Here is a 23,523-nt window from a genome sequence, read left to right on the forward strand (position 1 = left end):
AGAGCAAATTGTTAGGCTAGATCAATTACATTTAAAGTTCATTCCAATTCATGTTAGCCTCACCCAATTTCAAGCTTGCCTCGCTCAAATTCATGTTTCCCTTGCTCAATTTCTCGGTTGCCTTGTTGAAATTTTACGTTGCCTTGCTCAATTCCTAGGTTCCCTCGCTCAATTTCTAGCTTCCCTAGCTCAATTCCTAGGTTGCCTCGCTCAATTGATAGGTTGTCTTGCTCAATTCATAGGTTCCCTTACTCGATTTATAGGTTGCCTCGTTCAAATACTAGGTTGCCTCACTCAATTTCTAGGTTCCCTTGCTCAAATCCTAGGTTGCGTCGCTGAATTTCTAGGTTCCCTTGTTGAATTTATAGGTTCCCTCAATTCTTGGGTTACCTCGTTGAATTTCTACGTTGCCTCGCTCAATTCCTAGGTTGTCTCGCTCAATTCCTAGGTTCCCTCGCTCAATTTCTAGCTTCCCTTGCTCAATTTCTAGCTTTCCTCGCTCAATTTTTAGGTTACTTCGTTGAATTCCTACGTTGCCTCGCTCAATTCCTAGGTTGCCTCACTCAATTTCTAGTTTCCTTTACTCAATTTCTAGCTTTCCTCACTCAAATCCTAGTTTGCCTCACTCAATTTCTTGTTCAATTTCTACCTTCCCTCGCTCAATTCATAGGTTACCTCGCTCAATTTTTAGCTTTCCTCGCTCAATTTCTAGGTTACTTCGCTGAATTTCTACGTTGCCTCGCTCAATTCCTAGGTTGCCTCGCTCAATTTCTCAATTCCTAGGTTGCCTCGCTCAATTTCTAGTTTTTCTTGCTCAATTTTTAGCTTTCCTTGCTCAAATCCTAGGTTGCCTCGCTCAATTTCTACCTTCCCTCGCTCAATTCCTAGGTTACCTCGCTCAATTCCTACATTTCTAGCTTTCCTCGCTAATTTTTAGGTTCCATCGCTCAATTCTTAGGTTACCTCGTTGAATCCCTATGTTGCCTTGCTTAATTCCTAGGTTGCCTCTCTCAATTTCTAGTTTCTTTCACTCAATTTCTAGCTTTCCTCTCTCAAATCCTAGGTTGCCTCGTTCAATTTCTAGCTTCCCTTGCTCAATTTTTACCTTCCCTCGCTTAATTCTTAGGTTACCTCGCTAAATTCCTACGTTGCCTCGCTCAATTCCTACGTTACCTTGCTCAATTTCTAGCTTCCCTCGCTCAATTTCTAACTTCCCTCGCTGAATTCCTACGTTGCCTCGCTCAATTTATAGCTTCCCTTGTTCAATTTCTACCTTCCCTCGCTCAATTCCCAGGTTACCTCGCTGAATTCCTACGTTGCCTCGCTCAATTTCTAGGTTCCCTCTCTTAATTTCTAGCTTCCCTCACTCAATTCCTAGGTTGCCTCGCTCAATTGATAGGTTGCCTTGCTCAAATTCCAGGTTCCCTCGCTCAATTTCTTGCTTTCTTCGCTCAATTCCTAAGTTGCCTCACTGAATTTTTAGATTCCTCGCTCATTGTCTCGGTTCCGTTGCTGAATTTCTTGGTTCCCTCGTTGAATCTACAGATGGATCCATTTAAGATGCTATCGACGGATGAACTCAAAGAGCTAGAAAACTACTACGAAGCAAATAAGGAGATGGGAGAGGCTTCATGGTTTAAGTCTATATGGGTAGATGACGCGTGGGTTGATAGCGTGGTAAGCATTCGTATGAGAGTGTCTATATACATTGACTTTCATATAGTTATATCTTTTAATTGATTATTGTTGAATCATATTATCTTGTGGAATAGGCTATCAATAAATATGTTGACTTCCTAGAGGAAAGGCAGTCTTATTGTGTAATTGCATATCCCCAAGATTGCAAGTTCCGTTCCACCTATTTTATGGTAAATATTTACTTCGGAGTTTCGCTAACCTGTTTTTTCAATTAATTCGTGTTTTTTCTGCTTGTATTAATCTTTGATTACGTTTGTTACAGCTATGCCGTCAAACTAGTATGCCAACTATAAGGGCGTATCGGGACTCGAAGTCTGCTTTGAAACGTGCAACGTTGGCAGGCATGATGAACAATGTCATCGCAATTGCCAAGCAACGGGGTAAATCACACGCTAAGGAGATTTGGTATAGTGAACGGGTAATGCATTCGTCACATAACATCAAAATAGGTTGTAATGTGTTCTTTGATCGTGTTTTTTAACTGATAGCTTACTTCTTAAACCGAACAGGTTTATGTACCTGTCAACCATGATTACTGTCATTGGTTCTTGATGGTCCTATATCCAAGACAACGGGAGATCATTATTATCGATAGCTTAGTGTCAAATCCTCTCCTAAAGTATAAGCAGATGATCAATTTGATGACGGAGGCGCTCCCGATTCTCTTCCATGCTATCGGAGACGTCGCCGCACTTAAAGGGAAGACTTGGACCGCCAAATCCATGAAATATATGCTGATTCAATGCAATAGTTTTGACTATGGCATTTTTGTAATGAAATTCATCGATATACTGTGCAGCGGTCGCACCTTGGAGGAAACATACATGCAAAAATTCACTATACATTGGAGGAAGTCAATAGCGTATGATTGTTTGTCTGTAAGCTGTAAATGATACTTGTCATAGGCATGAGATGAAACGCTCAATTTTGTGGAATGTTGTATTATATATAGTGTTGTATATACCCCGCACAATTTATACTTCAGGAAAATTTATAATGAATTAAATTTCATAACGTGTAAATGTTTCCATCGCTCAACTTTTATGCTTGCTTTGTTCAATTTCTAGTTTGTCCTGCCTAATTTCAAGTTTCCCTATCTCACCTCATACTTACCCTCGCTCAATTCCTATTTTGCCTCGCCGAATTTCTAGGTTCCCTCGCTTAATTTCTAGCTTCTCTCGCTCAATTCCTAGGATTCCTCGCTAAATTTCTACGTTGCCTCGCTCATTTCCTAGGTTGCCTTGCTTAAATCCTAGGTTGCCTCGCTCAATTTCTAGGTTCCCTCGCACAACTTGTAGCTTCCCTCGCTCAAATCCTAGGTTGCTTCGCCGAATTTGTAGGTTCCCTCACTCAAATTTTAGCTTCCATCGCTCAATTTCTAACTTCCCTCGCTCAATTCCTAAGTTGCCTAACTCAAATCGTAGGTTCCTTCGCTCAATTTCTAAGTTGCCTCGCTCAATTTCTAAGTTCCCTCGCTTAATTTCTAGATTCCCTCGTTGAACTCTTACCTTGCCTCACTCAATTTCTAAGGTTCCCTCACTCAATTCCAACCTTGCCCCGCTCAATTTTCAATTTGCTCAATCAATTTCATGTTTGCCCCGCTCAATTTATAGTTTGATCGCGAAGTGATTGAAATTGACCACGAAGTAAATGAAATGTATTTTCGACCATCGACCTGATGGAATCTTGGAAAATAACTAGGTTGGTTGGCTAAAGTAACTTCTCCTACCCCAAAATCATATGTGGAACGTCAAGTAACTAATTTTAGTTTGGAAGATATTCTTGTTAAATGAATAAAGAAAGAAATGAAAAAAAAAAGAGAGAAATTTTTTTTATATGCTATATATATATATGTATGTATGTATGTATGTATGTATGTATTAGAGAAAAATGTAGGTAGAATAGAATTTTCCATGTAAAAAAAAATAAAAAGAGAAAAAATTGCATAGCATTACAGTTATGGTACGGTTATAATCTGTAGCCATAGGCCCAACTTTCAGCCTTAAAATCATATATGATACGTTAAGTAACTAATTTTGGTTTAGAAGATATTCTTGTTATATAAATAAAGAAATAAATGAAAAAATGAGAGAAATTTTTTTTATATGATTATATATACATATTTACATAAATATGTGTTAGAGAAAAATGTAGGTAGAATAAAATTCTCCATGTAAAAAAATTAAAAAAATAAGTGCACAAGATACAGCTATAGCTACGGTTATAATCCGTAGCCATAGGCCTCTTGTTTCAATCGCGGATTCCGCGATTCATCCCCAATTCCTACGTCGAGCTGCGGTGGAAAATTGGAATCCGTGATTCATTGCCGATTCAAACAAATGGCTACAGATTATAACCGCAGCTATAGCCGTATCCCAGCCGCAGCAATCCTTTTTTTTTTTTTTTTGCCGTGGAATTTTCGTTGCTTTTGTGGGTCCTATCATGAGGTTTGTGTTATATCCAAACCGTCCATCTATTTGGCGAGCTCATATTAACGCTTGAGAAGAAAAATAAGACAAATCTAACTATCAAGTAGACTATACTGTAAAAGGCAGTGGGGAATTGAACGTCTACCATTGAAACCCTTTTAGGCGTTGCAGAAGTTTTGGATCATTATGAAATTTGTTTTTCCTCTTCATCCAGGCTTTTGTGACCTTATGAATAGATTGGATGGAAAATAAATGTTATGGTGGGCCCTACAAAATTTTTAACTGTGAAAATCAAATTCCCCACTGCTCTTTGTGGTGTGGTCTAGTTGATCTTTGGATATGATTTTTTTTTTTTGGATAATGCTCCGAAATGATCTCGAAATATGGATGAACGTTGTGGATATAATAAATACATAGCTGTGGGGGCATGTGACTTTGATCTCTTTTAAGCTGTTCATACAACTCTCAGTTGGAGGAGCGTCAACGCTCGTCTTCGCAGTGAAGAGGAGGGGGTAGTTTCGTCCTCAAAGCCGCTGTCCGCACGTGCTAGTCTAAGTTGGTAACTTAAGTTTGTATTCCTTCATAAAAACCGCTGGATAAAAGATTTTGCCTACAGTGGTCATTTTCTCATCTGTTTCCAATGAACACACGTTACGGTAAGACGCGGATTTCCTGCAGAAGCCTTTAGCAGGGAGTTCCCGCGGCAAGATTCTGGGTGGGGCACAGTACGATGTTTGTGAGAAAGCCATTCTGTCCATCTATTTTTTGAGTTCATTCCAGAACATGAGACCAAAAATGAAGAGGATCAAAAACTCAAGTGCGCCATGGGAGAGGAAACAGTGGGGATTTAGGGACCACCGTTGAAACATTTATATGGCCAAAAAAATTTTGTATTGGTTTAATTTCTTACCTTTTTCACGTTAACTCAGTAAAAATGACCTTATAAACGGTTTGGATGGAATATAAACACCAAGGTGGATCCTGGGGAGGTTTCAATGGTAGGAATTCCTTTCTTCACTGTTTCATCTAGTATGGCCCACTTGAGTCTTGGATCCTAGTAATTTTTGGTCTCATATTCTAAAATGAGCTAAAAAAAACGGATGGACGGATTGGATTCCTAAAAAAATCAGAATGGACCCGTCCACAATCATTGCGCAGTCACGGTAAGCCCGACCGTGAGACGGATTGGCTACTCCCTGACACCAACCCCGTGGCTGGTGGTCGGTGCTCTATGGGCCCCACTATGATGTATTTGTTTCATCCATTCCGTTCATTCATTTTTACAGATCATTTTACGAACCCATACGAAAATGATAGGGATATAAATCTCAGGTGGACTACACCAAAAGAAAACAATAATGATGGGATATCCACCATTAAAATCCTGTTAAGGCCCACTGTACTATTTATCTGACATCCAATCTGTTGATTGGGTCCTAAAGACCAAGACGGAAAAAATAAATATCTGCTTGATCTAAAGCTTTTATGGCCCCTAAAACGTTTTTCATGGTCACTGTTCATTCAACACTGTTTCCTGTAATATAGTCCAGTTGAGATTTCGATATACCTCTGTTTTTTTTTTCATAACATAAAATGATTTATAAAAACAGTTGAGATTTCGATATACCTTTATTTTTTTTTTCATAACATAAAATGACCTATAAAAATAGATGGGCAGCATGGATGAAACACATACAAACATGGTGGTGCCCACAGAGCACCGACCACCAGCCCTGGGCTGGTGTAAGGGGGAGTAGCCAATCCGTCTCCGCCCGACAGACGACAGTCAGAGATCGATCCACCGAAGCCCCGCCTGCGGGCATAACGTGGGACATCTGCATCTGCCCATGGAAGGAAATGATACCGTAGAGCCGGCAGAATTCAGTACACCACACTCTATAGGTGGCAGTGTGATGTACGTACGAACCAGTTAGGTGACATGGAAATGATTTCTCATTTCTCGAAAGAGATCATCCACCAGATAATCCTAACTAGCTGATGTGAGGCCATCAAAGCAACGGTAGAAAACAAAAACAACTCACTGTCAGATATTCAGTGTGTTAAGAAGAAGAAAATTAACGTACAGGATCTTTTAACGAGCCTGATTTTTGTAAATAAGCCAATCATAAGAGTGCCTATCAGATGAATGGACCGGATTGGTACGTTACTCTCCCACGTGTATGGTGAGATAGATGGCTCTACCATAGCAGGGTTCTCCCGCCTCTACTGTATGAGCTCCTTCCCTCTTTCAGGAACTCCTCTTCCATTTCAGTTGTAGCAGAGAGAGAGAGGGATACTCTTCCACTTCAGTTGCAGAGAGAGAGAGAGAGAGAGAGAGAGAGAGAGAGAGAGAGAGAATGGCTTCTTTCAATGCTGCGTCTGAGCTTTCCTTCCGACTCTCGTCTTCTTCATCTCCATTAACACGCTCTAGATCGACTTCATTTCAATACGGGCATTCTCCCAAAAACCTCGTCTCCTTTTCCTCTTCAATTCGAGGTAAGTTTCTCCTCCAAATTTTTTTTTTTAAAATTATTATCTTTTCTTTGGATTTTTTTGAAGTGTGTGTTGCCCGTCTCGATCCTCTCAGCTTCTCCCGCCAATCTGGCTTGTAAGAGAGACGGGCGTTCTCCGTCGTTCGTGGCCTCTGCAGGTGTTCAGCATTTGATAGGATCACTGACGAGAAATGAAGGCCTCCGCTTCGCTGTGGTGAGTTTTTTTTTTTTTTTTGTAAATCCTGGCTTGGGTTTTTTCAATTGGACCCCCCTCTCTCTGATGATTTGGTGACAATGGCTTTTAAAGGAACTTTCAAGCTTGAAGGGTTTGGTTTTGAACTTTAGATTGGAGTTCTTGGCATCGGATTGGGTGTTTGGGAGTTATTTGATGCGTTGGCTGAGAACTAAAGCCCAAATTCATTTGTTGGGTGCTGTACTTGTATCTCATGGCATCTGTCGAAGATTGGCCATGGGCCAGAGTTTACACTGAATGGGTGATTCTAACTGTCACATTGGCATCCACAAAACGGATGGTGGAGATGAAAAACTGTCAACACTCCAAACTGAAACAATGGGTCTCTGTTGAAAAGATTTTACCAAAAAAAAAACCCCTGTCAATTGGAGATTGGTGTTATCCAGTCATTCCTATTTTGGGTTTGATTGGGATAGAATATAGTCTCTCTGGGCCTATTTCCAAAAAAAAACTGAAACCGATCTCTATTAGAGAGAACCTTTGACAATAGTTACAAGCCGGAGTCAGGTCATAGCTTTGTGGGAATGAAGCCACAAAAGACAATGCATTTTCTTTTCATTTGGAAAAGAAAGGAAGGAAATACTCTTTTGTGCACTGGTCTCCCACAAGGAGACAGATTTCTGACATGTCCTCATCGTCAGATATTGTATAAGATAGTAATTCGTTTGAATTTCTAGGCGGCAAACAGGCCATTTGGAATTTTAAAACTTCCAAGTTTATGATTGGAGGTAGGTATGTGTCTTCTTTCATTTTGGCTTCAACAATTAAGATCCAGGGAGTTTTGTTTGTGGGAGAACTGCTCCATTTTTATTTGAATTTCCTGTGTCTGGTTATGCATATGAAGGTTGTAGCTCGTTTCAATGAGGTTGTGACGAAGTTGCTGTTGGAGGGTGCTTTGGATACTTTTAAGAGATATTCAGTCAGAGAAGAAGACATTGACGTATGTAACCCTCCTTTATCTCATAGGCAATCAATAATTACTATTTTTTATTTTTATTTTACACACACTCACACCCACACACACCACAATGGGCACTCAAACCCATGACCTCAGTGTTGTAATTCACAGAGTCTACCATTGAGCCATGAGAAAGGATCCAGTGAAGAACTTGCGAATGATTAACTCTTGTGTAAATTATTATGTGTATGAAAATGTTTATTCTTATGATGCAAAGTGGGTACATTCTTCATATATCTTCATTTCATTTTATGCACTACAAAGTGGTGGGATTCACGTGAATAAGTAGCATGATTTTGTTTTATCATTTATAATTTCATTGAGACTGTTAACTGGGATAATATATCATCTTGTGGCGCCTCAGGTTGTGTGGGTTCCTGGTAGCTTTGAAATTCCTGTTGTCGCAGCAAAGCTTGGGAAGTCAGGAAGCTATCATGCAGTTTTGTGTATTGGAGCAGTGGTATGGCTGTCATCTGCACTAATTTGTCGGGATGCATATTTGTATCTTTGTATTCATGTTGGGTGACATTATTATTCCTGTTGATTACTTAATTATTGGGTGATTATGATATTTATTTTAATAGGTAATATAGGCTCAAATACATGACCTCAATGTTGAAACTCACTGTGTACGACTGACCTCAAGATAATGCTAGCAACATTTAGTTAATTGTCAAAATTATTTATTTGGATAGTTTAGTTAATTAAGAGTCATCTGCGTTGAACCTACATGCCATGCGTCATGCTTGTCTATGAAAATGTCTGCAACAATAATTGGTGGTCTTGGAAGTAAGGTATTCCGTAACAGTAATGGTAGCCGTAACGGTAATGGTAGCCGTAACAGTAATGGTAGCCATAATGGTCACCACCATTACCTTTACGATACGGGTTGCAACGGCTGTTACGATCTCTCTATCTTTTTTTTTAAAAAAAAAATAAAAATAAAATTGAAAGAATAAAGCCAAAAAACATGTATCTGCCCCTTAATGTTGAAAATAAATCCAGAAAACTTGTATTTGCGCCGTAACAAACCATTACGAGGATGTTACGGCCTTTACAGGGGGTGTAACGGGCCGTTAATGGCGGTTATAGGTCATTTTTCCATCTGTTACGATCATTATGATCATGTAACGTGTAATGGTTGCCACCGTTACCTTTATGGCACACCATGCATCATGTACATACAACCATATATGCATGTCTATCCATCAATCAATTCCTTAACATGTGATGAAAAAAATAAGAAGAGAAGAATGGATTTTTGCACACGCCAGACAGTTCAAAGGGTTGAGACTCACGCGCACGCGCATACATATAATTGTGTGTGCGCTCGCATGCACAAGAGAATGATTTCTCCCCAACCTCACACTTGTTTTTAATTCAAATGTTCATTGGATATGGCATCTATAAAGACACAAACACACATATAAACTCAATTATTCTAAATTAAGACCAAAAAAATAATAATCTTTGGTTCTCCTTTCTTCCTTCAATGAATTTCCTTGTTGCTTTAAAAAAAATAAAATAAAATAATAATAATAATCTAAAAAATGCCACACACATAGACATAAATCTCCCTCTTCCTTCTATTCTATTGTGCTTATCTTTTTTCTGATATTACTAAAATCTTACAAGATGTTATCGATAATAGAAGTGTATATTATATCAGCTATGCTCAAGTGCTCATCAAATTTGAATGAGTACAAAGTCATTGAATTTACATCTAGGGTCTCCTAAAACCAGGGTTAAATGCAATGTAATGAGCACAATCCATTTTATTTTATTTTAATAACATTTCTAAATTTGGCAGCCTTTTTCAAATACATACCAGAATGATGCGAAAGCAAGTTAGCTGTTTGAATGATCTTTTGGTGCTTACTTATGCTTGCTATTGACATAGTTAATCATTCGGTGCTACTTTCATATGCTATTGATGTAGATTTGTTTTAGTTCTGTTGACATTAGAGCTGTACACGAGTAGAGTTAGCTCGGTAACTCGCTCGACTCGACTCTGCTCGAAATGAGTTTGAGCCGTGCACGAGCTGATTTTTGGTGCTCGAAATGAGTTCGAGCCGAGCACGAGCTGATTTTTGGTGCTCGAAATGAGTGCTTGACCTTGATCGACTTGAATAGTACTCGAAATCGACTCGACTCGACTCGAATAGTACTCGAAATTGACTCGACTCGGCATGACTCAAACTCGACTCGTGTACAGGGTATATATACCCATTTCCAAAAAAAAAAAAAAAACCCTAGTTACACTTACCCTACCCCTTTTGAAAACTCGACCCGTGCGCCCAACCGCTCTCTCCTAGTCCTCCCTCTCTCTCTCTCTCATCCACTCATCCTCACCTACCCTCTCTCTCTCTACTCTCTCCCTCACTCTCAACCTTCTCCCTGCACCGCACGACTGCCCCTGTCGGCTTCTCCTTGCACTGCACGGCTGCCCGCCCCTGTCGGCTGTTACCCGCATTTTTGAGAAAGCGATGGCCGTCCGTCTCTCTCATCCCTTCCTCTCCTCCTCTCTTTACTTCCCCGCCCGAAGAAGATCCCTTCAAATGTGCAACTTTTCCCTCCAAAATCCAATCCCGAGATCGATTGAAACTCAAAAGGTATGCATCTCTCTACTGCATGCTCTCGATTCGGGAATGCTGTTAGGGTTTCTTGCATTTGTGGTAATCTAGGGTTTTTGAGGTCCAAAAAAGAGCTTCTGGTAGCGTAAAATCTACTACTTTTTTAACTTATGGTGTCTACTTCGTTGCTTTTGATGAATTTCTATAGCTTTTTTTCTGCAATCAGCCGGAACTACTACTCGAAATCTGCTCGAACTTGGCTCAAACTCGGACGATCCGAGCACGAGCTGCTGTTTCGAGCTCGAAGGCCGAGCTGAGCCGAGCCGAGCACGAGCTGGGACACGAGCAGTCCGAGTCGAGCACGAGCTGGGCAATACTCGGCTCGGCTCAACTCGTGTACACCTCTAGTTGACATACAATTTCCTACTTATGCATATACAACTCATATAAGTTTGTAAATTGTAGTGAGAGACCAGCCAATCCCCAGCTCGGTTAGAGGATTGATGTCAAGTATGCGACCTGTCATTAACCTTTTACCAAGCAATCTTGAGAAGTTGCTTCAAAGCCAACCTCAAATAGCGAGGACAAGGCTATGACGTATGGTTATGTGAATTATAGCGCTGTTGGCATGTTTGGTTTGCCTCGGGCACTGTGCCCGTGACCTCTTCTCTTCCCGAGTTCTATAGGGTAAATGCATTAAACATCATCAGTTTATGTGCTGGTTAAGTGGTTACAGGTTACAACATTGTATGGGTATTTACTCTTGCTCGGGTGGTAGACTCTCGGGAGTTTCAACACCAGGTCAAGGGTTCGAGTACCCATTGGTGGTGAAATTCCACTAAGGCGTGAGTGTGTGGGGTGTGTGTGCGTGCGTTATTTAAAAAAGAAAAGAAAAAAGTTACAACATTGTATGAAAATTACGCATATTAAAATTTAAATACATCAAACAACATTGTAAGTGGTTACAATATTTTATGAAAATTATATGTATAATGTAATTATTAACACGTCAACAACTATCTAATGACACCTGTAACAATCATTCAATGCCTTTGGCCCTAAATTCTTTCAGAAGAAGGTTTCGCTTTATTCAGATTGGGTCTGCTGACCATGACTGTTAATCTTAGCAATTGATGCTAGGCTACTTAACTATCAAGCTTGCCATCTAGAGAAACTATGGGGTCTGAGGTAAGGGTGGCAATGGGCTGGATAGCCTTCCAAACCTAATGAACCTGACCCAGCTTTGAGCCAGGCTTGGGCATTGCATGCATGGCCTGATCATTTTTTTCTTCTTTTCGGGTTTCCTCGCCAGAATTCAGTACGTGTGCTTTTCTATATGGTTGAGCATGTGAAATTCATTTTATTTTACTTTTTGAGAAAGACACTCCCAACTTGTAGGGAACCAAGAAGAAGAAAACAAGTTCTAGAGAAAATAAACTTTGAGCAAGGTCAAAAGAAAACCAACGGAAAAGCTAAAAGTAGATTGCATCTCCAGAGGTGTTATATACACTATATAGATAATTTTCATGCCTTTGTGCATTAAATTATTAAAAAACACAAAATCATGTTTGTCCTATATTCTCATGCTGTGTACGTGATTTTTGTTGCTTTATGCACTTTATTAAGTTTCTCTTTATGTTTGTTTGAGCATTATTACAATGATAGAGATTGCTCGATCTGTAATGAGAATTACCGTAGTGCATTTTTTCTGCTCATGGGATCTGTACATGCTTGTTGCTTGTGTTGTGATCAATGACTGATTTTCTTTGTTGGTAGATAAGAGGTGATACTACCCACTATGATGCTGTTGCTAATTCAGCTGCATCTGGAGTACTTTCAGCAGGTCTAAACTCAGGTTGGTATTTCTAAACCATATTTTCTTGTATGGTCACTCGCTTTCAGCTTATCCATTTTATTATCTTAGGCTTATTTACTTTCTTTTTTCGGGGTAGAAGGGAATCCATAAATTGAGTTGTTACTTGTTACAACTATTTTTATGTCCTTTGGTGGGGCATTCCCATGGTATCGATATTGCAGCTCTCAGTCCTTTGTCAGCTTGCTTTTGATTTTTTTTTTTTTCTTCACCCCTTCTCTTAAGCATGTTACGTGAGTACTTCTATCAAACAACTTCCCATATTGGGTACAAATCTTGTACTGGGTATCGCATATTGACACGGGTATCACAACTTTTTTAATACTATTACATGCTTACTCCTTTATCACTTGCTGTTTGGTTTCAGTAGCAGATTCTAATTTCTGTGAAGAAACCTATGCTTGAACGAGGAAAGATGTTAAAAATATCTCATTGCTGATATTGCAGGAGTTCCATGCATTTTTGGTGTCCTGACCTGTGATGATATGGATCAGGTAAATTACAGTATGAGTTTTACCTTCCTGTACTGGAACTCGAGGAACTGATTTGCATTTGCTTTGAGAACGTAGGGGCTCCAATGTTCAAGGACTCGTCGATGGGCTTGGAACTTGTCTGAGTTGATTAATTTTGGCCTGGTCCAGTTCTAAGCATATGGTTCTGTTCATAGAAAAATCAGTTGAATGGATGATCAACTGGCAGACTTGATATAAAATCGTTGCGTGTTTTATCAACTTGGCGCAATGGAATGTTAAATCCAAAAGGCTGTCTTCTGAATTGATTCTGAGTTTTTTGAACATCGAGGCCCACAGTTTATTGCAGAAAAGGGTAATTAGATTCCTGTGAATCCAGAGATGTTATTTATCAGTCTTCTAGTCATGCTTCCAAACTTGTCATTAATGGAGAGGTATTCTATGGATAAAGTATGATCGTTTATTGTGTAAGTTATAACTGTTATTATGAGTTTGGTGGCATGTACAGGCTTTAAATCGAGCAGGGGGCAAATCTGGAAATAAAGGCGCTGAGGCTGCTCTGACAGCTGTAAGTTGATTTTAAATATGCATTGAAATGAATAATGTTATCTATTTGTTGTTGGATAAACCTAAACATTGCTAAGCAAGAAGGAAACTACAGTTTAAACCATCCATCTACTTTGAGGGAAAAATCCCAGACATGATAGTGTGCTGTCTCCACAGTCCAAACCCTGATTAAGCCTGTACCTACACTCGATTCCAAAACTCAGTTTCTCTTTCATTGAATGTTGGATCCATGGTACCGCAACACAATGTTGAGGGAGTTAAGCACCCACGTAAAATACAAGTCAGCATCACAGAGATCCACCATTGTGACTGCGGTTTTTGCTGCAGCAGAATCTGTTTCAAGCTGTGGAATATGAAAGTAAATCTTTTCATTATAGCTGGCTAGACAATAGATAATGATGGTGCCATGTCCAAGTGCAGCTAAGTAATGCCTTTGGTGTAGGAATATGGAGTCTAGCCATGTGTGTCTACGTCATCAGCAAGCTACACTAGACTTCTTAAAATAGGGGAATGAAGGGGCCATCTCAATCATTCCCCATCTACCACAGCTGAAAAGAAGGAGAAGCCATTTTGGAGTCCATCAGTTATCTCACGCTAAAGAACCTAAGGGCTAGATATTCAATCCTAGAATATGGATCAAGGAATGCATCAATTCTGCCAGATAATCAATCAGTTATGTCTAGCTTGCTAGTCTAATATATGTTGCTATTCCAATGCCCAGTGGCGGTGATATACAGAATGGAAAGAATTAGGCTTGATTTCTTTTGGCAAAGGGTGGAAGACGAACATAAATTTCACTTGCTTAAGTTGAAGGAGGTTGTAGACTAAACGTGGAGAGAGGCACGGGGCCAAGGGAGCTAAAATCCATAAATTCTACATTCTTAGGTAAATTGTTGTGGATGATTAAAGACAACAATCTTTGGAAGAAGGTGGTTGCTAGTAAATATGGCATGGAAGTTGGGGTGGTTGATGCAAGACGGATGACCTAGCCTAGAATGATGCAATGGGATCATCAATGGATTAACTAGAACAATTTAAAGCACAAAATAATGCTAATCAATCACAAGCTTAATGAATTCAAGTATTTAACTATGTTCAGATTCAAGACTAAATCACAACCTGTCAATTAGATCTTATAAAACACGATTAGATAGGACCTATGGAAGGCAGGACTACCATCTAGCATAGGGGTTGTTCTCAATTCAAAGGAGTTCACTTGGTTTATGAGGGTTTGGGTAGGTTAGGGTTAGGACTTTAGGATTTGGGAATCGGATTTTGGAAATTAGGTTTGGAAGTAGGGTTATGGGGAATTAGAGTTTTGAGGGTTAAGGTTTTGGAGAATTAAGTTTGTGGAAATTAGGGTTTGGGACTTAGGGTTTTAGGAAACTAGGGTTGGAAATTGGGGTTTTAGGGATTAGGGTTAGGTTGCGGGTGTATGGGTTGGGAAAAAGAGGAACAAGGATGTAGGTGGAGATTGTTTGTTGTTGGAGAAAAAAGAAAAGAAAACTAGAAAGAAAGAGAAAGAGAAAAGAGAAGAAATACATTTTGATGGAAGAGAATGAAAGAGAAGGATAACTTGGATTCACTCCATGGCATCACACCAAATCACTCCAATTGTAGGCGGTTTTACTTCATCACAATGTAAAGAGAAAAAGAACTTAAAAAATAAATAAATTCATATGCAATAATGTCTAGGGTGGGGATGTCCAACCCATATATAGTCTCAAGAAAGACTTTTTACAAAAAAAGGCGCTCTTAGATAAAAAGTTTCACATAAAGACACTCAATAAAATAAAATTTGTTCCTAACTCCCTAAACTCAACAAAAATATAAGCTAAACAAAAAATAACAAAATATAAAACAACTAATGAACTAGACTATTTCGTGGCCCACTATCAAGATGTCCAATGGCAATGATCTAACGGTCAGAATGGTCCAACTAAGTAGCCCACATGCATCTTCCCATTATGGGACCTTCAAATATGCATAATCATGCATGTGGGCTCTTTAACAGGCTAGGCACTCGAAATGGGCCCACAGGGCCCCATGTATGCATCACCTAGTCATAAAGAAACGGGAGCTCTCCTCCTCCTTTGGTATACTCTGACTGGTATTCGGATGTCCTCATTAACTCCCCTCGGCTGAGAAGAGTTTGCCTCTGGCGAAATAAAGCTGCAGTAATGCTCGAGGAGATCCGGGTCTAACCTCTGAAACTCTGCTTCTATGATCCACGTACAGTCTGACTCTAGCTTGTTTTTCCACTTGATACTTCTGGAAACCTCCGTATTTGGTGGTAACCACCTACTCATCCAAGATATCTTCAATCTCCTCTTTATTTGGTTATGAATGGTAGAGAAGGCGAAGGCTAGGAAGAAGGGTCTGGCAACGGCCATGATTTGTGGGACAGATCAAGAAAGCTATTTGTGTCAATGTGAGGGTCGGAATAAGTTGTAGACGATGAAGCTGTCGGGCCCTTAAAGGATACAAGATCTTTCACATTGAATGTAGAGCTAATACCCATTTAAGGTGGAAGTTCTACAACATACACATTGGAGCCCAATTTTCTCGATATCTTATAAGGATTGGCACTACAGGCTTGTAATTTCCTAACTGCCCCTTGCAGAAACCGTTCTGGCCTTATACGAACCATCACATAGTCACCTACTTGAAATTCTTTAAACCCGCGATAAAAGTCAGCAAATATCTTGTACTTTTCTTTACTCATATTAATCTGTTTTCTAATCTCACAATGCACATCATGGACATGGCGTGCGAATGCATCTGCGGACTTTGAAGGTCTATGGGAGACTGAGATGGGAATAAGATCTATAGGTTTTCTAGGCTTGGAACCATGTACTACCTTAAAAGGATTCATGCCTATTGACCTATTGATTGAACTATTATATGCAAACTTTACGACAGGTAAAACTAAATCCCAGGTCCTAGTATAGTCACCCACAAGACATCATAACAGGTTTCCTAAGCTATGATTAACTGCTTTCGTTTGATCATCAGTTTGAGGATGGTATGTCGACAAGAATTGAAGTCTCGTACCCATCATGTGCCAAAGTGTCTTCCATTCATCTCTTGGGTGAATACGTATTTGATGATACCCGCTTTTGATGCCGATCTTAGAAAAAAAATTGTGGCACTGGCCATTATATCCAACATGTCGTCAAGACAAGGTATAGGAAACCGATACTTACCGTAATCTTGTTGATGGCCTGACTGTCTACACACATGTGCCGAGTGCTATCTTTCTTAGGCGTGAGAGTTGGCATGACACATGAACTCAAACTTTCCTAGATGAACCTTTTCTTAAGAAGCTCATCAACTTGTCTCTTCAATTCCACATGCTCTGTGGGGTTCATTCGGTAGTGAGGAAAATTTGGTAGAGTCGACCTAAGGACAATATCAATGGCATACTGAATGTCCCGCATGGGTAGAAGCTCATCCGGTAGGTCCTCAGGGAAATCGGAATCACTTCAGGTGACAACTCTACACTAACCTTGGGTTGACCCCTCTTGCCATGGGGGCATATACCATCAAATCAGATTTAGCCTCCCTTTCAAATCCGTTGGTGTTTATTATGTGGAGGGACTTAGGCTGCAACTTCCTCATATCTTTAGGATCACCCTTCTTGACGTTCTCTTTCTTCTCAGGGGTGCTTTTGGGAGAAAGAGGGTTTAGTTTTATCCTCTTACCTTCATACATAAATGAACACTTATTCGAGTGGTCGAATAGTGTCACATCATGATCATACAACCAAAGTTTGCCCAAAATGATGTGGCCTACATCCATAGGCAAAACATCTCACCATAGCGTGCCTTTGTAGGAAGCAAACTGAATGGGAATAAGACATGTTGAGAAACCGGTATTGAGGACGATCAACCCATGAAACTCAATAGGACTAATGGTGAGGAATGGGTTTCAATCCCAAACGATTTACAGTGCTAGTGGAGATTATGTTGGTGCAACTACCACCATCAATTATCACCTCGCAGTTTTTGTCGCCAAACTTGTGGAAAATTGAATTCCTGTGCCAATCATCTCTCTTTAACCTGGGCTACGGTGCATCTAATAACTGCAGGTGGCACAATCTCAACTCCTTCAACTTCTTCATCACTAGCACCGATTTCAGGCTGATATTCTTCTTCTTCGCAATCCCCCTGATCATATGCATCCCCATCAAACTCACCAATTACGAGGACCCTACCTTGCTCTTTTGTAAGGCACTAATATGCAAAATGACCATATCCTTGGCAATTGTAACACCGCGTATGTTCACCTCCCCTCAAACTGGTACTAGCTAGACCTTTGTCCCTCACGTCCCTATTGTTGGGTTGAGTAATAGTTAGGGCTTTGGAATGACTCCCAAGACTAGGCTTGGTTCCCTGGAGAGTGACCCTAACATTGGCACCACAGGAGTCGAATTGCTTCATGAATTGTAGTTTCAGATACCGCTCAAGTTCTTGCACCACTTAGTAGGCATGCTCTATGGTGTTAACGTCATGAGGAATGAGCTCATGCTGAAGCTCGGGTCGGAGGCTCATCTTGAAATGGGAAAATCATCAACGTGTCCTCCTCGATGTTACTACACATCATGTATTTGTCAAACTTGGCGATGTAATTAGCCACGTGTATTGATCCTTGACGAAAGGATTGCCACTGATCCAAAAACTTTTGGCGGTAAGAGAGAAGAATGTACTTTTCCTTCAAAATCTCTTTCATCTCGGCCCATAATGAGATCAGGTCATCTCTAAACCTTTCCATCTTTCGCTCGACATTTGCCTAAAACAACTTGGCTTGGCCCACCAACTTCATTGTAGCGAATCTCACTTGATAGCGATCAGACATATCGTACCACTCAAAATAATGATCCATGTCCGCGAGCCAATTGAGAAAGGCCTTGGGGTCCAAGCGATCATCATAATTCGGGACCTCAATTTTCACACTCTTCATTACCCGATCATTAGGATCATGGTGGTCCAAGCGACCATCATAATTCGAGGCCTCAATTTTCACACTCTTCCCTATTGTCGGGGTTTGCCTGGAGGGAAGCTTCCAACTAAGTCATGTGAGTATGGGTCTCATTCCTGAGGGTTGCCAGTTGGTGACTGGTAGTTCTACTTTGGGCCTCGATGGCCGCGAGATGGTTATTGATGGCATTGATAGCCACGACAAGTTGTTTCAAATTCATTGTGGGGTGTAGACCAAAACCACACCCAGTACGAGTGGACATAAACCAGGGATCTAATGGGGACCCTAAAGTCTAAAGATTATAAATGCAATGTTATGAGAATGGGAAGTCTACTAACCCTAGACATGTCAATATGAAAACCTGACCTAGATGCAACATGAGAGTCCTATGCTAGACCTAGGTTCTGATACCAAAAATTGATGTTGGACGGATGACCTAGCCTAGAATGATGCAATGAGATAATCAAGGATTAACTAGAACAATTTAAAGCGCAAAATAATGCTAATCAATCACAAGCTTAATGAATTCAAGTATTTAACCACGTTCAAATTCAAGACTAAATCACATCCTGTTAGTTAAATCTTATAAAACATGATTAGATAGGACCTATGGTAGGCAGGACTTCCATCTAACATAGGGGTTGTTCTCAATTCAAAGGCATTCACTTGGTTTGTGATGGTTTGGGTTAGGGCCTGTTTGATTTTCCATGATACATGTAAATCAGGGTAAACAAGTAATTATTACTTTTTCACCATGTTTGAAAATATGAGAGTAATTCCACCTCGAAAATCGAAACAAAAGTGTTGACTTAAATATGTGGACCCCACTGTAATGTATATGATATATCCACACCGTCCATCTATTTGATTAGAACATTGATGGGACATCATGTGCACACGCGCACGCACGCTACCCCCCTATGCACGTACGTACGAAGGAGGGCCCCACCGTCGATCTCGCTAGATGACGACGTTCAGGGAGGGCCTCCTAGTTAGAAGATGAAGTTTGGTTCAAAAGAGTGGGCCCGATAGTCAAGTAAAGCCCATCATGGGATCTCATGATCGTGGCCCACTAGTCGGATTGATCTCATATTTTAGGTCTTACTTATTGATATTATTTAGAACATCATGAACACTTTAGATTTCTTTATTTGGTTTTTATTTTAGTTTACTTCATCGCCAAGAAATAGGTTGCACACGTGGTGCGAGTTTTAGGGTATAGGGTTTTTCTATAAATAGGCACCCCTTGTAGCTCTTTTGATTCATTGAAGATTAATAAAAATTCTGCGTTTTCCTACTCTCTGAGTTGTGAAGCCTAATTGGGTGCGAAGTCCTCCCTTCTTCGAAGGGTTGACTACCGTGGTGCGAAGCCACATCTATCCCGATTCGCCCCCACCTTCTTCCATCTATATTTCTCTTCTCCTACAAGCATTCCATCTGCAAATCCATCAATAGTTGCAGCCGTTTTTCTCTCTACAACAGATTTTCAAAATCTGGCCCTGCAGAAGAGTCGAAACTTCGGCGGAACACCACGCACAAACCGTGCATCGGATCAAGTTGAGATTTGAGGGTTTTGGAGTACATCCCTGGCCAACCAGGCCAAGGTGGCCTTTTTCTGAATAGTGGGCCCCACACGTGCGGCCATGATCACACGCATGTGCATCTGGGCAATTGTTGTTGTCTGCGTGTGGGAATTGTCTTCTGGTTCAGGTTTTCTTCTTATTTTACCCTCTCATACCAGTTTTTTATAAACCTTAACCCTAGCTTGCATTAGCCCTAATTTATTTGCCCCCTTTTCTCACCCTAGGGTTCCTTGAATTAAACTTGGGGAATCTTGTGGATTAGGGACTGATTGTTGTGCATGTGTGGATGATTACTGAGCATCGTTTGGTTTATAATTTTAATAGATCCAGCCCTAACCTGTGTAGGCCTGGACCCGCATAGATTCCCCTTAATTGAATGTTTGGACTTTCATGTGGGATATGGAATTTGTGTATTTGTTTCTGAACTAATGTGATCTTAAGCCTGAATTCTTGCACATCATATTTGAATTTGCATCAAACATTTTGAAACATGAACCCAAAAATGAGGCAGATTCGACACTCAAATGGCCCACACCAAAGAAAACAGTGGCCTTTATTCGTCCTCCATTGAAAGTTATTTTCTTCACTGGGCCCACATTGAGATTTTTTTCATCATCTAACCCGTTCATAAGGTCACATAGGCGTGGATAAGGGGAAAACACAACTATCAGCTTGATCCAAAACTTTTAAGGGCCCCAAGAAGATTTTAATGGTAGGCATTCGATTCTCGTTGTTTCCTGTGGTGTGGTCCACTTGACCTTTGGATCTGCCTCTTTTTTTTGCTCATGCCATAAATTTGGCTGGCATAACAAATGAGCGGTGTGGATAAGTAACATACATCACGATGGGCCCCACATTGATGTTGTAAATTTCTCAATTAAAGTGTTAAAAAAGTAAGTTGTCACATCTACATTGGGAAAGATGTGGTAATTACCTAGGTAAATAATTATTACCCATTTACATGGTAATTACACTTGAGCCAGAAAATCAAATAGGCCCTTAGGACTTTAGTGTTTGGGAACCGGATTTTGGAAATTAGGGTTTAAAAGTAGGGTTATGGGGAATTAGAGTTTGGAGGGTTAGGGTTTTAGAGAATTAGGTTTGTGGGAATTAGGATTTTGAGAATTAGGGTTTGAGACTAAGGGTTTAAAGTAAGGGTTTTAGGAAACTGGGGTTGGAAATTGAGGTTTTAGGGATTAGGGTTAGGTTGTGGGTGTATGGGTTGGGAGAGAGAGGAACAAGGATGTAGGTGGAGATTGTTTGTTGTTGGAGAAAAAAGAAAAGAGAACTGAAAAGAAAGAGAAAGAGAAAAGAGAACAAATACATTTTGATGGAAGAGAATAAAACAGAAGGATAACTTGGATCCACTCCATGGCATCACACCAAATCACTCCAATTGCAGGAAGCTTTATTTCATCACAAAGTAAAGAGATTTATTTATTTATTATTATTATTATTATTTTTTTTTTTAAATTTTAAATTTCATATGCAACAATGGCTAAGGTGGGGACATCCAACCCTTATATAGTCTCAAGAAAGACTTTTTACAAAAATGTGCTCTCAAATAGTAGTTTCACATAATGACGATCAATAAAATAAAATTTGTTCCTAACTCCCTAAACTTAGCAAAAATATAAGCTAAACAAAAAATAACAAAAATATAAACAACTAAATAAACTTGACTATTTCATGGCCCACATCAAGATGTTCAATGATGATGATCTAACGGTCGGAATGATCCAACTAAGTTGCCCACATGCATCTTCCCAGTTTGGGGCCTTCAAAGATACATAATCATGCATGTGGGGGGGTTTTAACGGGCTAGGCACTCGAATTGGACCAACGGGCGCCGTGTATGTATCACCTAGCCACAAAGAAACGGGAGCTTTCCTCTGGTATACTCTGACTGGTGCTCGGATGTCCTCATCAGTTTACTAATGATACTTCAGTTTTTAGGGCGTCATCTCTCGCATCAAATTTTGGGATGACGTGTTTTGTGGTGAGGGACTGTTAAATATGGTTTCCCCAAATCGGCCACGCTAGCTCCAAATCCAAACATCCTTGTGTCTCTTTGCGGTGCTTCAGGAGATAACACTATAGTTTGGACATCATTGTGCAGGGGAAATCTAAGGAAGAACTAGAGTAGATAGGCTCAATGTCATTGCTTCGGTCTCGAAGTTTGTCCCCCATGGCAAAGGATGGGTGGGAACAAAGATGGGAGAAGTCGAGAAAATTTTGTCTATTCATTGTTTGGGGCAATCTGTGCTTCATTAGAAAGGTATGTGGAAGTGCCTTCCAAGTTCATATGGTCATATGGTGGACCTTCGAAGGTTGTGTCTTTTGCTTGGCTTGCGGGCATAAACAAAATTCTCACGATCAACAATATCCAAAAATGGCAAATGATTTTTTTTTTTTGGTGTCGAGAAATGAGAAAAAATTTATTCGAAAGGGAGCCGAAGCTCAAAAGTTGTTGTAGAGAGACTGGACCAAGAAGTAGTTAGACTTGTCCAATGACCAAATCATCAAATCTCTCTCCCCTTGAATAGGAGCAAAGCTTCGAAGAAGCTCCATCAACTGCACAAACTCTTCTACTTTGGCATCCAACGGGTTCCTTCTACAAGGAGGGGCACCAATCACTGTTTCACCAATAGATGAAAAGCATTTATTGATGGTTGCTCTTGGATCCGGAGCCAAACTAGCTAGCCTTGGGAAAATTTTCCTAAGTAGTCTATCCCCAATCCACAAATCGTCCTAGAGCTGAATCTGCTTCCCGTTGCTACAAGAGAAGCAAACACCTTCCTTCACCTTACTAGACATGCTAACATGCCCTTTCCACAAACATGACGCTCTATACATCGACAACTCCTTATCCACTAATTCCCATCCTGAACTCCACATTTGCCCGCTATCACCTCCCTCCACAATCTACCATTATCCATGACGAAATTCCAGAACCATTTCTCAAAAAGCACGTAATTCATAATTTCCTAATTCCCGCACCCTTTCCTAATGTGGCTTGCACACCTCATCCCACCTTAGGAGATGAAACGTACTTTCCACAAAAGTTCCTCAAAATTTCCAATCTCTTCAGGACAGACGTCGGACATTTGAAAAGGGACATGGTATAGAGGGAGATTTGAGAGAGCCGCCTTGATCAAAGTGATTCTCCCACCAAAAGGAAGATATCGATGCAGGCCCACAATCCATCTCTTCTCATTGTAGGGCCCGCCAATGACATAGGCCCACAACCCACCATAGGGCCTAACATGTGCTGATTTTTTGACTGTTTATTTATAGATTTGGGAGTCTAAATCAAGGATTGCAATTTACTATATTTGGGTGATATGGGGGACTGATTTGAAGATGCGATCAATATTGTTAAAGATATGGGCTGGTTTTAGAGATATAATTACTTTTTCTTAGGCTTTTACCATATTAAGGAAGATTATATCAGTTTGTAATACATTATGATTGATTCTCTTAGTTTGGGGGATTTCATTTAAAGATTCATTTAGGATCTATAAAAGGGGTGGCGTTGTACCCTATAGGAGTTCATTCAAATATTTTTCTAAGTGTGACTTTTCTCAAAGTTTTTTAAGAAAAGAAAGTTGATATCAATAAAATTCTCTCCATCTCTACTCCATTGT

The 23,523-nt window shown here is 40.2% G+C and overlaps 1 protein-coding gene and 1 long non-coding RNA gene across 2 annotated transcripts in view; one reads left to right on the forward strand and one right to left on the reverse strand.

The window, feature by feature from the left end:
• Positions 1 to 6,377: 6,377 nt before the first annotated feature.
• LOC131240282 (6,7-dimethyl-8-ribityllumazine synthase, chloroplastic) overlaps positions 6,378 to 23,523 on the forward strand; it is a 28,199-nt gene continuing 11,053 nt past the window's right edge. Inside the window, exons 1-7 of the mRNA XM_058238409.1 lie at positions 6,378 to 6,623; positions 6,715 to 6,833; positions 7,717 to 7,812; positions 8,195 to 8,290; positions 12,180 to 12,258; positions 12,724 to 12,770; positions 13,255 to 13,314. Of these exons, the coding sequence (XP_058094392.1) occupies positions 6,485 to 6,623; positions 6,715 to 6,833; positions 7,717 to 7,812; positions 8,195 to 8,290; positions 12,180 to 12,258; positions 12,724 to 12,770; positions 13,255 to 13,314 (636 nt within the window). The 5' untranslated portion in view covers positions 6,378 to 6,484. The remainder of the gene's footprint in view (positions 6,624 to 6,714; positions 6,834 to 7,716; positions 7,813 to 8,194; positions 8,291 to 12,179; positions 12,259 to 12,723; positions 12,771 to 13,254; positions 13,315 to 23,523) is intronic.
• LOC131240283 (uncharacterized) lies at positions 9,643 to 11,439 on the reverse strand. Its single transcript, XR_009168697.1, has 3 exons — positions 11,325 to 11,439; positions 10,821 to 11,163; positions 9,643 to 9,797 (listed from the first exon to the last, which is right to left on the reverse strand). It is a non-coding gene; the product is annotated as an uncharacterized LOC131240283 (long non-coding RNA).

The sequence above is a fragment of the Magnolia sinica genome, chromosome 3 (genome assembly GCF_029962835.1).
Source record: "Magnolia sinica isolate HGM2019 chromosome 3, MsV1, whole genome shotgun sequence".
Classification (NCBI taxonomy): Eukaryota; Viridiplantae; Streptophyta; class Magnoliopsida; order Magnoliales; family Magnoliaceae; genus Magnolia; species Magnolia sinica.